This window comes from Ambystoma mexicanum, chromosome 6p (assembly GCF_040938575.1).
Source record: "Ambystoma mexicanum isolate Mex_15411 chromosome 6p, UKY_AmexF1_1, whole genome shotgun sequence".
Lineage (NCBI taxonomy): Eukaryota > Metazoa > Chordata > Amphibia > Caudata > Ambystomatidae > Ambystoma > Ambystoma mexicanum.
Window position 1 is genome coordinate 1,040,183,107 of NC_090935.1, and position 15,504 is coordinate 1,040,198,610.

The window sequence follows — 15,504 nt, forward strand, 5'->3', positions numbered from 1 at the left end:
ATTCTTGGTCAGTGAACAATTGCCGTATTGAAGTTGTTCCCCATTTTAAATACTTGGGAACTTACATCGATGGGTCATCCAAGGAAACTAATATGCAACTTCATCTTTGGGAGAAAGCGAAAAATCTAACCTCGCAAATGAAGATGATCGATAGCAAGTTCGGCAAATTTTCCTGCAATCCCACAATCAACTTCTATAAGGGGAAAGTAGTCCCGGCGCTCACATATGGTATGGAGGCCACGATCAACATGCCCAGCTCAATTTGGCCTAAGCTAGAGGGCTACATTTGGAAAACAACTTTGGGTCTCCCGAACTCTATTCCTATCGCAGCCATCAGAAGAGAGTTGGGATTACTCTCGCTGGAAGCAACGGTCGCCGTCGCCTCTCTGGCTATCTTCAGAAAGACTCTCATTCAAAACGGACTCCCAATTTTCAATATTATCAATAAGGAGCTGGAATCGATAAAATGCCCGGAGATCAAGAAGTGGATCTCCTGTCAAGAAAAAAATCTACATGAAGTGGCTTGCTCTGCAGAGGACCTGAAAAACAACCCACAAAGAGTGTCACAAAAATTGAAAAACCAAGACTGGATCTCTACAGGTGAGCAAGCCAGAGCGATCAAATTTTTAAATCACCTGCCACCGACATACAACAGGCTCAAATCGCCACTGGCCTACTGTGAAAAATGTCCAAACAGAAAGCTACGAACTTTCTTCCTAAGAGCAAGACTGAACCTGCTCCATACAAGAGAAATCATGAGGCTAAGAAACCAGGCCGCGGTAACCACGTGCAGGTTGTGTCAGGTTGAGGGTGTTACGGAGTCAATTCGTCATCTCCTACTAAACTGTCACATTCTCAAAGCTGAACGCATGGCTTACTTGGAACCCCTATGGGGCAACTCTGTTCTGGTGGAAGAAGACATATGATGGTGCCGCCTCATCTCGGGTGAAAAAACACGCTGGGCTGTAGCTACCTCCAAACTCTTGGAAGTGGCCTTTACAAAAATAAATGCTAAAGAGCATGCTTATCCAGCGGATCACATCTCGGCCCTCCCGACTATGCAAGAAATATCCAAGATGTAACGCACCAGGGAGGCTAAAGATGACAAGTCACACACCTAGACCCTGTGGACCTCAACAGTACGACTTAAACGCAATCAACTTCGAACACTCTGTTAATGATTGCACAAACTACCTTACTTGCAAGATAGTAGCAGTATATGTGGTGAGCTCTGCGTTGACTCATCCTTGTAAAAATCATTTCCTTTGATTATACACAAGTAATAAATAAAAAAAAAAAAGTACTTTTGATGCTTTTGGTGTGTGTTACTTTTGCTATCCCTAGCATTTTAGTGAATTGACATCCTTGGCTTTGTCCTGCATTTTAGTTTTTTATTGCATCTTCAGAGACTTACTTAAGGGAGCATGATATTAAGTAAATACAACGACAGACTGCCGATTATACAACTACGAGAAGGACACTATTTCGCGTGTATTTTGGAGATGTTATAAGTTTAATTTCCTATGCGGTTGGCACGTTTTTAGTTGTCCATAGCCTTGGTTATGTTGGGAATAGTGGTGATGATGGGATTATGTCATGTGTAGACATGTATTTACTATATTAGTTTACAGGGAAATCTGGGTGGAAGCTCTATATTGCATGCATTTAACTGGGTTTTCAATTTAATAATTATTTGTTAGTTTTTTTACTACAAAATATGATGTACTCTATATTCATTTTATCCATATTATCTCTTTTTAGGTTTATCTGAGGCTAAGTCTCTGACTCTTTGAAGAAAATGCCTGAGCAAAGCAATGATTACCGAGTTGTGGTGTTTGGAGCTGGCGGCGTTGGCAAAAGTTCCCTGGTGTTGAGATTTGTGAAGGGCACTTTTAGGGAAAGCTACATCCCTACGATTGAAGACACCTACCGACAGGTGATCAGCTGCGATAAGAGCATATGCACTTTGCAGATTACAGACACTACAGGGAGCCACCAATTCCCAGCAATGCAGCGACTGTCTATATCCAAAGGCCATGCTTTCATCCTAGTTTACTCAATCACTAGCCGGCAGTCCTTGGAGGAGCTCAAGCCCATCTACGAGCAGATATGCCAAATCAAAGGCGATGTGGAGAGCATTCCTATCATGCTGGTTGGCAACAAGAGCGATGAGAACCAAAACCGAGAACTGGAGAGCACAGAGGGGGAGGCCATGGCTAAGAAGTGGAAGTGTGCCTTCATGGAAACCTCGGCCAAAATGAACCACAACGTCAAGGAGCTTTTCCAGGAGCTGCTAAACCTGGAGAAACGGAGGACTGTAAGCCTCCAGATTGACGGCAAAAAGAGCAAGCAGCAGAAAAGGAAAGAGAAGCTGAAAGGAAAGTGCGTGGTCATGTGACAATGACGTTGTGCAAGGCAACCACGCACTGCTGTGAGCCCGACAGTAGCACGCAGTGTGACATGTAAGGGTGGAAAAGCAGCATGCCATTTAAAAAATAAAAAAATAAAAAATACTCTATGAAAAGTCGTTCTGTATGGACAGAAATGTAGAACAACTGTAACGAACCGACGCACAGAGTATGTTGTGGTCTCTCGCAAGGGGCAAACATTATTTAAAATAGGACTGTAACAAACGCAATGGGAGGTCATAGATCTCATTACACATGTTTTCTTTGATTTTCTTTATATGTCGCAAATGCGAGAGTATGGCCATAAGGAGAAAGAAGAACATACAAACACAAACATGTCTGTGAAGGTATCAACACCATTTAGGATACTGAAAACAATTGTGACATAACCTTTGCATGCCACAAGCAAAGTGCGCCAGAACAACATTTCTAATTGCATTCAACGACCTGTATTGAAGGCAATCAGTGACAGCAAATGGAAGAATGACTCCATGCACGTGTCATTATCAACGTAGGTCAATGGGAAACGTTAAAGGATGTGAGGTTTTCGGCACTGTGAAAAACATGAACATATCTACATTTCTCTTGCGAACGCCAAAGCATCAAAGGACAACATTTTGTGTCTGGCTGAAAGTGATTACCTGTATTTCCCATAATGCACCTGCTAACCCAAGCATGATGCACATTGTTGAACAGATGCATGCAGGTCTATTTAAGTAATTACTCTACAGTCTCCCAAAGTATCTGCCACCAAGTGCACGTACATCCCAGTCATCATCTCACTGCTCTGCAGAATTGTATATCTATATTTTTCTGCAGCCCTCCCACTTGAGTAGATTGAACATTTTTAAGGTGGTATGCCTGTAAAATGAAAAATCCGAATAGTTGAGAACATCTTATTTCTCAAGAAATGCGGCAATTGCACCTTAATTAGGAACAAAATAACAAGGTGGTCTTAGAACCGTAACTGTTCAAATGCTTGGATTTGTTGGATATCCTTCAGTAACTCAAATCAGCTGCAGCAGTCTCAAAGGGTGAATTGAATTAGCACCTGTAAAAGGTATTTGTCTTTGACTGATTCGTGATTTTTGCTTATAATATGGTATAATACATTTAGTGTGATCTTGCAATTTGACAAACAAGGTGCATCCTGTTCGAATGCATTCCCAGGCACCAGTGTATAGGTAAAGAGAGAAACTACAAATTGGTTAAACTCTTCCAAAAAGAATCAAGGATTTTTAAAAACGGGTAAAGCGGTGCCAGTTCTGAGCTGGAGTACTTCCCAGATTGTGAATCAAGGCTCTTGGTCAGCAAAGATAGTCCTTTCCAGGCCTCAGGCCACTTGGTTCAATGTGAGTCCACTTAAATGTCCCTGACTCAAACGTGGCTGGATCTGGATTGAAAGTGATTCAGCCAATCATAGCACAGTACCTAATGGGGCATGCTGCAAAGACTGAAATGAAAATTATTATATGGCCAGTGTTATAGAGTCTTTACATTTGGCCACTGCACACAACACAGAGTGATACCACTTTGTGATAGCACTGTTGGCTACTACTCTCATTTGTAGATAAAAACATTGTTTGTTTTAAGTTAAAAAGGTGCACTTTTCATACAATGGCACTCTTCTCCGAGGACCGAAAAATAATAATGGAAAGGGTGGCATGAACACTGCTAGTGGTAATTGGCACAAAGGAAAAACTGCCAGAATATAAGAAGGGAAAAATGACACACAATGGAACAAGTCCCCATGCTGGTTTACCAAAGCCAGTTAATGCATTACCACTGTCAGTGTCAGTCATCCCAAACTACCGGTGGCAGAAGATGACTACAATGATACCTGGCTGAGTGATTATCTCAATAGCGCAGTATGTACCGCAGCTAGGTTTCTTACGGCATAAAAGCCTCTTCATTGTAACCTGATGCCAAACAACAGACTAATCTACTCCAAAAAACAAAAAAAAACACTTTATTTGTTAATCGAGCCCTACAATTGGTACATTACTTTTTGCACCTTATTAAACACATACAGGAAAGAAAAGATGTGCTGTATTTCTGGAAAACGCCAGTCCAAAGCATATCACTAGAAGACGCAACAATGAGCTGTATGAGTAATTTCATTTGCATTGCATGTTGAAGTATATAGGTCTTCTAAGAATCGTCTCAGTGCAGCAGAAGGCACTGGGGGAATTAAGTTGTTGCTTGAAATGATATATCTTCCATTGTCTGCACAGAATTGGAGCACTTGCTGTTGCTTGAATGACACTATGCTATAGCACTAATCTCAAGGGGGCCTTGCATGCAGAGTCCCCTCGCCACCGCCTCTCGTGGTGGCTGTAGTTAGTTTATATTTCCCAACACTTGAGTTCTGAGTTCACAATACACCCTGATTCTGTCTGCTGGCCTGTCATAATTCCTTGCACGTTTCCAGTGCCCTAAACCCAAGGCTACACTATTCCTAAAATTAACATCAACAGAAGTAGAAAAAGTATGAGAAAGGGATGTTTCCTCACAGAACTTTCAACTCATATCGAAAAGGGCTCAGTAATTGACTGGTGCAGTTATGCTGATACCTACAATTGTGTGGTAAAGTACACCACCACAATTCAGATTACCAATAATATTGAATTGAGGGTCAGGAGTCTTATTTCTAGAATTTGAAAACAAACAACCTAGAATGCCAACATTGTAGATCAGTGACATGATATATAGTGTTAACAATGTAATAATATTTTGGAGACAATATATATTCAGTACCTCTGCAGTACTTTGTTTATGAGCAAAGTCTTTAGCAAAGTGTAGTTGTCATCAATGTACCTGATCCATAAGGGAAATACACACTCTCAAGCACCAACAGGCAAACATACACACACTGAGAGGCACACACCTATCCAAAGTCTCTCTCTCTCTCTCTCTCTCTCTCTCGCTCTCTCTCTCTCTCGCTCTCTTTCTCTCCAAGCACACACAGTACCCTTCCAGGCCTGATAACATTTTGAGAATGAGGCCATGATTCACAGAGCGTTTTCCAATGGGGGTTTGCCATTGGACAACACTTATGTGAATTAGGCCCTAAATGTTTCAAGCTGGAACAATGTGAAACCTGCAGTCTATGGTGAGCAGCTATGCTGTATCCCACACTGTACGCATGCACAAAATATACAATGCACAGTTTTTAACAAAACATTATAGACATGTTTTAATCTAGTGATGTGGTAGTGAAAGGGGATCTGTAGTGATTTTCTAGTGGGGCTGGAGATACAGAGTACAAGTAAATAACATTTGTATGTGTCATTATATAGTGCCAGGAAGCAGTTGTTCTGCTTGCTGTGTACCCAATAGCACTCTTTCCTTCAAGTGATGTTGCTTCTGACATGCTTCGACTTCTTCTGTCAAGTCAGTCAGCTGGAAGTGTTGCTCTGGTTTTCATTGTCAGGACCTCTCTTCCCCGCAATTACTTTCCAATTCCTTTGACCATTTCACAATTTGGCACTCTATAAAAAAAGTAATGTAATTTATCTTGGAATATATCTCACCTTAAATCGTGGGACAATATACATTATACATAATCGGCAAAAGTTACCATTTATCACACATTCAATATTTTAGGTCAGGTTCTTGATTTTTACAACACACAGCATTCTATTTATTTTTCAAGAGTCTCACAAATGATTGTGTGCTGCTGTAACCATTAAAAGTGTTTTCCATAAAACAATACTATAAAAATGAGCACACCTTTGAAAATAAATGAACTGTACTATTGATCATTTTAAATTTAAACAGTGCCTTAACTGAAAACAGTTATCCCCAGCTGGGAGCTGTCCAATATGTCTTCATTTTTCTTTCACCATTGTATAGTTCTTGCGGACATCTTAGCATCAATTTGTGAGACGCTTGACAAGCAGCATGAACAGTGAACAAAAAGAAACAGGTGTAACGAATAACTGGCGTCATGTTGAGAAGGATGCCAAGGCTACATCCGAATTAGGAGCATCGGCAATGTCCAAACATATAAAGAGTCGGGTTAACCCATGAATGACAACATAGCTGCCCCGCCACTAGGAACATGCCAACTCACCTTTCACCACAAAGATCAAAGGGGCACTTCCTTTCCTTCCCAGTTCTTTCTATAATAAGAGCTTTTCAAAGCCATGATTTATTTTGCGAGCTTGCATGTATCCAAGCAAGGTCAGTAAAAATAGCAATACTGTTTATGGATAACTGAAATATATTTTGTACCCCTGCAATTTACTCATAGTTTATATTGTCCATTTTACATATAGTAAGCAGGTCATAAATATTTGTTTTGCTATAGTTGATAAAAATGCTTATTTTTGGTAGTACAAACAAATAGAAAAGAAAGTATACAACTTTAATATATTTTATGTTTTCCTTCTGGAATGTGATTGTAATATAACTGAAATAAAACATTAAACATAGTTCAACAATGCATTTCCTCACAAGATAGGGGCAAGTCAATTCATCATTGTGCATGACATTTATATGTGGAATATTACAATGTACAGCATATCTCTCATCAACATGCATTTATTGTGAACATTTATTAATATGATATCTTTTATTGAAACTATGGAAATAAAAAGTCATCTGTGCCTACAAGTTTCTATGTTTTGGGTGATGTTCTGCATATAGCAAACCATAAACGGAAAACAAAAATAAAAACCTTACATTAAAATGGCATGCTTTGATGAATTCTTTAATGTTGTCACACTTGAGTAATCCAGACAATTAAATGCATGATGTTGAAATTAGAGCACCATAGAAAATCATGCTAACATGTAGTTTCTTATAGTGTGGGCTCAAGAGGTAGAAATCATAGTCAAATCTGGTTAATCTCTCACAACATTGTGGCTGAAGGAGAAGTGGCATAATGGTTGCTTATTCCCGTTTTTCTGCAAACGACTTTGGCTCCCTTTTTTGGTTGCTAATTGTGCTTCACCATAGCTATGTACCAGTCATAGCGTTATGTTTAACTTGATCACCGAGATATAGGAACACAAGAAGACACAGATATGACTGAACGAGACAGAAGGCAACATTATTCAAAGTCTAACTGGAGTTATGTTTACAGATAAAGCCTCTATCAATATTTGCTAAGGTATTTCTATAGATATACGACAACAGAAGAATGTAAAAAAAGAAAATGTTAAATACCAGGAGAGGACGATCCTGGTGAAAACTGCAATCATTGATGCTAAGAATAAGCTAGAGAAGTTGAACACAAAAATAAACAAATTAATTCAATTTATTACAGACAAGACCCAACACACTGAAGAAAGGCATTGCCATATACGAAGAGGTAAGAACTTATATCTCTTTTGAAAATAATGCTCTAAAAATAGAATACATACTCCCATCAACAGCATACATTAGTTCAAAAATGCCACTGTGACACCTCACACATCTTTATGACATGTTCTGATTGGTCTGATACCTCGAATTGAACCAGTATCAGGTCAGTGGGAGTGATTCAATTACTAATGAGTCATGCGTAAGTCAGGTCCAAGAAGACAGTCACTTTAAGTAACTTTTTTTTTTTTTAATTAGGAGACTTGAGTGAACGATAAGCATGGTAATTTCTTTAGAAATTTGGCTCAACATTTGTATAAGTATTGTAAGTCAGGACCATAAACTGTAAGTCTGTAGTAAGTCAGAGTTACTCAGAATAACCTCTACTGTGAATCAAATGACTCTGTCATGGGTAAGTCTAATTTGCTCCTGGAAAGTTAATTTTGAGTCAGGCCCAATATGTGTATAAACATTATGCATGACTGTGAGTTCATGTGACTGAGGGCCTGATTTACAGAATGTTTTTCAATGGGATAACGCCATTGTAAAATGCTTCTGTAAAATCAGGTCCAGAGTGTGCTACTTTGGGCTGTGTTGAATTGTAACATGTAGTCCGCTACTCAATAGACAGAAGACCATGTCCCCACCCTGTCTTTGTTTATATTAAGAGCTGAAGGTGAGCATCTTTTTAAGTAAGTGCCATTTTTAAATGAAAAAGTCATGTGTTTTCACTATGAACCTTACTAATTCCACACACCAGTCAAGGCCATTTTAGATTTGGATTCAGATTAATCCATACATTGATTAGGTGGACCACTTGCTTGCATCGGGGCTTACACATACATTTTGATTGTCTGCATGTTGGTGTGGTCAAAATACAATGCCGCTCATGCAGTTCTGGGCCCCCATGCATGTTTACACATAAACATGCAAACATCATAAAGGCCACAGTTTCAAAATCACCTGCTGCAGAAATGTAAAGCATCTGTGCCCACAGCTTAATCAATTGTGCACAGAGACGTTGTCGGAGTTGTAACACGCATCAGATGTGCTTGGCAGAATCTGTCTTTCCGATCCGTGTCCTGCTCCATGGAACAAACTAACCAATATTGCATTGTGCACAAAAGTATGGAAAAGCATTTTACAATCTGTAGATGTAAAAGTAACAAATGTTTACTGAGCTAAAGGCACTGTGCTTTTCCAGAAGCATCTGGCAATCAGAAGAGCAATTGCCCGTATTAATCATAATACACATGTGAGAAAAAGATACAATTATGTGCCTCAGCAAAATGATTCTAAGATGATTAAATAATATGGTGGAATGTTTTCTGAGAACAGATGTATTACTTTGGCTCATCAAGTGAAAGATATGTTTTCCTTCCGTGTCTGCTTTCTTCACAAGTTCATGACCCTAAGATTCAGGGATGATTGTGTGCCACACTTGTTGTTTGTCCTGTGCAAGAAAGTCTGAAGATTAAAGTAGATAATCACTTCTCCACCATCGTGATAAAGCAGAGGTCTTCAATCTGTGGGGCGCGCCCCCCTTGGGGGACGCGCCACCATGCCTGGGGGGGCGCGTGATGCCTTCCAAAAGAAAAGAAAACAAGTAACGCTTTTTTTTTTTGTTTTTTTTTTTGGCCGCACTGAACTGAGCATGTGCAATGGGGAGCCACTGGCTCCCATGCACATGCTCAGCCAGTGCGATGTGGTGGGGGCGTGGCCATGGAATCAGGAAATAAACGCAGCCTGGACGCGCGCTTTCCTGCATTTGGATCGCGCGTCCAGGCTGCGTTGTGGTGTCCTGTGTTCCCTGTTGTTGTTGCTGCTGCTGCCGCCGCCGCCGACAAGTCCGAGGTAAGTGACTCGTTCCGCTTTATGTTTAACACGGCTCCCCCGTGGCAATCTGCCATGGGGGAGCCACGTTATTAATGCAGCACCGGTCCCCCTGCGCCCCTCTCTCCCTGCATCCCCCACATTGGGGGGCATGTTTGGGGGAGAGGAGGCGAGCGGGGGACCGGAACTGCTCTGTTGGTGTTTTTTTTTTACAACGCGGCTCCCCCATGGCAGATTGCTGGAGCCCAGCAATCTGCCATGGGGGAGCCGCGTTGTTAATGCAGCACCGGTCCCCCTGCGCCCCTCTCTCCCTGCATCCCCCACATTGGGGGGCATGCATGGAGGAGAGGAGGCGAGCGGGGGACCGGAACTGCTCTGCTGGTGTTTTTTTTTTACAACGCGGCTCCCCCATGGCAGATTGCTGGAGCCCAGCAATCTGCCATGGGGGAGCCGCGTTGTTAATGCAGCACCGGTCCTGCTTCATTTGCCATGGCTGTGTTTCCAGTCATCCATTGGATCCCTAGCTTGCGCAATGCTCCTCGTTCTGGAAAAAATGTGTTGGTTAAACCAGGGCTCTCAACCTTCACCCGCCAATAGCGAGTGATCATGGGGAGTATATATATGGTGTGCATTTGGCGAATTGAAGTGGTGATTGACTTCTCATGCCTGGTAGTAACTTGCAGCTTGAAATTTATTTCTCTGGATATGAAGTCAGGTTCGTTTTCAGTGTTGGTCCTGTTTGACAGATGATTTACTGACTTTTGGAGAATGTTTTTCAACTTTTGGTGGTACCTTTTTTCTTTCCCAATTCTGAGGTTGATACTCCTTTCGGCAAAGCCTCTCCTACAAAAATTGAACCCAATATTGACAGGCTGGCTGGTGAAAGGCAGGCCCACCCTTCACACTAGTTCTCCAGTATGCCACTGTCCAACTTGCAAGTGACAGCATTGACAGTACGTTGTTGTACTTCAGAAACAAATTGTTACAGCACTTGCATAGCAAATGTTACTACAGGACAGCAATATTGGGTGTTTTCGTTTGTGTGAAATAAATACCCAACACTATTTTTAGTCGAGTCCTCTGTATTATAGCAAAATAATCGGAATGCTTTGTTCACAAATATTTGTCCTCATCTGATTTGAATCATTGCAAGCAATGATTTTGAAACAACGTGGTGTGTGGCATGCACTCCTTCGTTGGGGGCACCGTTATACTCCAGCGCGCGATAACCGTTCGCAACCGAGTAACATTTTGGAGTACATGTGTATAGGGGGGGCCTGGGCCGGAGAAATTTTTCTTAGGGGGGGCTCGGGGTCAAAAAGTTTGAAGACCACTGTGATAAAGGCACTAAAAACCAACGCGAATGATCAGGTTGTGCTACAATGTCATAGGACGGTGAGGTGGTTATCGCACCAAAGGCTGTTCTTCGTACAGTTTAGAAGAGATTATGCAAGTGTTAAGTATCAAGTGGTTGCATGGTGTTTGTGGTGTGAACATTGCAGACAAACTGTCAAGATTCGGAACGCCTATTATCCATAAGTGCTGGCTTGCTTCTTCCACTTTGAAATGGATGTCACAACTAGGCTAGTAGCATAACGATATCCAGAAGTTATCAAAGACAATCTGGTTGTACCATGTTCCTGTTCTTTATGATGTTTTCATGAGTCATTTGAGGGAAATCTGTGAGGACTAAATACACTAATACACCCACCAGGTTATTTTGTATAACTGCTGAGACAGCACAAAAATTCCCATATCAATTCAAAAATTGTTTTCAACCTTGGCCAATACGTGTTAGGCTGTTTTTATTTTTTTTATTTTCTCTGTTCAGGGTTAGGTAGACGGATCCATAACTAGGCAACAGGGTTCACTGCAAGCTCCTCCTAGGCTTACCTAGTGGTAATGCAGCTGAGCAAACAAAGGCAATTCTTAAAATGAAAATGGTGTTGTTTCCATGCATTTGGACACATGTATTACATGAATTACCACACCTTCCATTGAAGATAAGTACTTTCATGCAGTTTAAGAAAACATTGTTAGGGAGAGATTTGTATTGTCTTTAGATTTGCAACAGTTACGATTAAGCACAATATGCAGAATATGGCTCATTCATGGTGATGTGTGATGGCAATAGACCTTCACCTGTCCAATATAGATTTAATTTACTTGGGCAATACCTGGTTCAGAGTGATTCACTAACCCACCAGAAACAAGACGCACACAATGTGGATTATTTTTATATTGTGTAACAGCCCTGGGAACTACTAATCTAATATTCCACACACAAGAATCACACTCCCAGTTTCCAAGACAAAAAAAAAATAATCTGGTTTGCAAATTTAATGTGTTTCAAACAGTCAGGTAACCTCCTACTCAAATTACATGGGATAACACCTATGCACAGTACAATGAAGCTGTTTAATCCAGAATTCTTAAGTGAACTAAAATATCTTTTATGTCAGCTTTTCACCACAACATTTTCAATGGACTGTGCACATATCTAAACCATTCTAAGCAGACACCCCTCTTTTTCAAAACAACAGGTGGGCAATGTTGACTACACATCACTTAGTTGCCAAACATCAAAATCAGTCTGTCAAAATCATAACAACTCTACAGTATGTAAAGCAACTAAAGGATATGCCTATTCCACTACTCAACTGTGCTTCTCAATGCTCAGTAAAATGTTGGACTATTCACCAAATGGATGTGCCTCTTGAAATATATTCCAGTAGTCATGCTCAAACTTGTTTCATAATGACTCGTTCCTCCCTAGCAACAACAGCCACTTTTCAAAAGGTTTAACAGGGAATAGAGTTCCAGCAGCCTTGGAACCATTCGTATTTTACTCAAAATATCAAGAGCAATCCACAGCACATCTGCAAACAAGAGTAACAGGGCGAGAATTCAACAGTGTCTATATAATGGACTCCAGGCACGTAGTGCAGGCACGTGAGTCCAGTCTTTCCTTGTTACTCTTGTTTGCAAACGTGCTGTGGATTGATCTTAGTATTTTGCTTCCTACACCTTTATGGAGTCATGCATTCAGCAGTGACTATATCATTAACTCCAGGTGCGCAGCTCTGGTGCGCGAGTCTGGTGCAAGAATCCATTCTCGCCCTGTTACTCTTGTTTGCAGATGTGCTGTGGATTGCTCTTGATATTTTGAGTAAAATATGAATAGTTCCAAAGCTGCTGGAATGTTACTTTAGAGTGTAATCCTCCTTTGCCTATTACGTGTATCCAAAAACGGATATCACCTCAACGTTTTCCCATTAAAAATCTGAATGTAAACATCAATTTTATCAAACAGTAGGAACTGCTAGTGTTGGTGTGCACGTTAACTATGTCTATCCCCTCTTTGGTAGTGAGCTCCGGCGTTGCAGTCAGCAGATCGGAAAAGCAGCGAACGCCTGACTCGGATGAAGTTTCTCGCTGCTTTTCTGAGCTGCTCACTGCAAAGCCGGAGCTCACTACTGAAGAGGGAATAGACATAGTGAATGTGCACACCAGCACTAGCAAGTGAGAACATTTTGGAACGTCGATTCCCCTTACTTAATCATTTTGGAGAGTGTGACAGAGATTACCTCTACCCCAGTCTACTCGGAAAAGCCACTCAAGAACGCTGACAACGCTGACACACCTTTGCACCATTGGCCATAAGGTCGCTTAATAATGCCAATACTACGTGTAATGGATTCCAGCAGAACCAATGAAGCCATTTAATCTGAAGCATTCTGATTGTATGTGGGCATTAATTACCATAATCAACCAGATTGACAGACTGACCAGTGATTTGACCTCCCCAACCTCTGCAATACATGCTTCCTACCCACAAGGGTCACGACCGGGTTGTCCTACTTTCAATTACCCACTAAGTGGATGGGGTTTTGTGTTAAATTCGCCCTGAGCAAGGCTGCTGATATTAGGGCCAGAAGGTGGCTTGCTTGCCGAAACGTATATGGGTGTCTATAGATCTGATAAAGACAACTTTTACAACAAAAAATCTAAAAAAGATTATGATGTTTTCGCATACGAAGGCAGACCTGCTAAGAAAATAGAAAATTATGAAAATAAGTTTGATATTTATTTCAAAAGCATTACGCACATTATAATTTGTTTGCTTGTACTTTGAAAACAATTCTGTTCAGTTCATCACATTTTTCCAAAAATAGTTTTTCTTTGGAATACACTATTTTTGTGTTCATTATTCACTTTTACGTTTTGTAATTCAAGTCTTACGAAATAAAAATTCCTAATTTTTAATAGAATTGATGTTTAATGGGAGAACGTTGAGATGATATCCGTTTTTGGATACACGTAATAGACAAAGGAGGATTACACTCTAAAATAACATTCCAGCAGCTTTAGAACTATTCATATTTTACTTTCATAACCCCTGCCATAGCTGCACCACAGTGGGGCCCCCTACTATTTTGAGCAGCTTGATATTTTGAGGCCTACACCTTTAAGGAGTTAAGGTTTTAACAGTGACTATATAATTGACTCTGGGTGTGTAGTGCTGGTGCGTGGGTGCCGTGCAAGAGGCCAGTCTCGCACCAATCACGCCTCGGTCGGCCAATTAGCAGGTCATGACCTTTTAATGAAATGTTCCCTCTTTCCATTTTTATGTTGGCTGTGGAATTATCTGGGCAGTGCACCCGCCGCCATCAATGCCTGGAAGAGTCATTAATTTTAATACCAGTAGGGGAGGGGAGTTCTCTTTTTCCTGTATCGTTAACTATGAAGAAGCACCCGGTTCAGTACCCTACCTGTTTATCTCCCCCTCGTATTACTCTTGACATAACTGATGCAGTTGCCGGATTTGAATAATGTTTTCCACACAGTGAAGCACCTAACTGTTTTGATTCCTTCATCTGTGGGGCGGCTGCAGTCTTGGACTTAGAAACGGCGGCCTTTGACATAGAAACTGGGGGGGATACTCAGGTGAGTGTGAGTGCTTTGCTCCTACTCTAACTCCTCTAACCATGTTGGTGCTAATGGGGCCCCTTGATTTTGTACCTGCCATCCAGTATGACCAACATAGCCTTTCATCTGCCCCAACAGAGTGTATCATGCATGTACCAGAGTCCAGTGACTTGAGTAAGCTTGATTCATCTACTCTCCTGGTGGCCAGATTATCATGGCACATTGTGGAAATTAAAATGCGATTGGGCAAGAGTACTCATTCACCCACTGGCTGCTTACAACAAGAGCAGGCTAAGAACATTAAGAACACTAGCAATTTGCTCTCTCCTACTTCTACTCCTATTCTTCCTGGACAGAAAATACACTCTGTGCCACTGGTCTTGGAGTGACTTGGATGCTCTTTCAAACAAAAGGCGCAATTTTCGACAGAAGTCATTGGAGGCTAAATCCATTATTTCAGCACGGGAGTAATCAAATTCGCCTAGATCGTCAGACATTTCGACACCAAATGGAGTTTCACAATCTCCGACTGCTCCTATGCTTACTGCGCACCTGTCAACGACGACGGCATTTCAGACTCATGATAACATCATGTCTGATTTAGCAATCTCATTGGCCCACTTTCTGAAAATGGACGAAGCGTTGAATTTCAACTTTAAAGACCAGGCTACACTTTTGGCCATGGTGCACTGAAAACTGATTTTCCTAGAGTCTTTTGCTTCAGCAGTTCAATCCCGATTGGCCCATGAAGCTGAAACATCAGCCCAATGGCAGGTGAGACTTTGTAACCCAGCAAGAGGGGATCTCTCTGAAAAGGCGAATATGATAGTGGCGCTACTTGACTCGATTAAATGGATTTGATGGGTGACTAAATAAGGACCCCCAGGCTCCATCAAGTCCTCTATTGCCATGATATCACTCAGTCAGAAAAATGTACCAGCAAAACATCTACAGAATTTGGAAAATGAGGCAGAGGTAATGTGCTGTTCCAAATCTGCCAACTCCTGTTTTCAATCTCAGACCGCAG

At 41.3% G+C, this 15,504-nt stretch overlaps 1 protein-coding gene across 1 annotated transcript in view; it reads left to right on the forward strand.

The window, feature by feature from the left end:
* The window catches only part of DIRAS2 (DIRAS family GTPase 2), a 76,475-nt gene extending 69,369 nt beyond the window's left edge, over window positions 1–7,106 (forward strand). The window contains exon 2 of the mRNA XM_069625647.1: window positions 1,762–7,106. Within this exon, the coding sequence (XP_069481748.1) occupies window positions 1,799–2,398 (600 nt within the window). The 5' untranslated portion in view covers window positions 1,762–1,798 and the 3' untranslated portion in view covers window positions 2,399–7,106. The remainder of the gene's footprint in view (window positions 1–1,761) is intronic.
* Window positions 7,107–15,504: the final 8,398 nt, after the last annotated feature.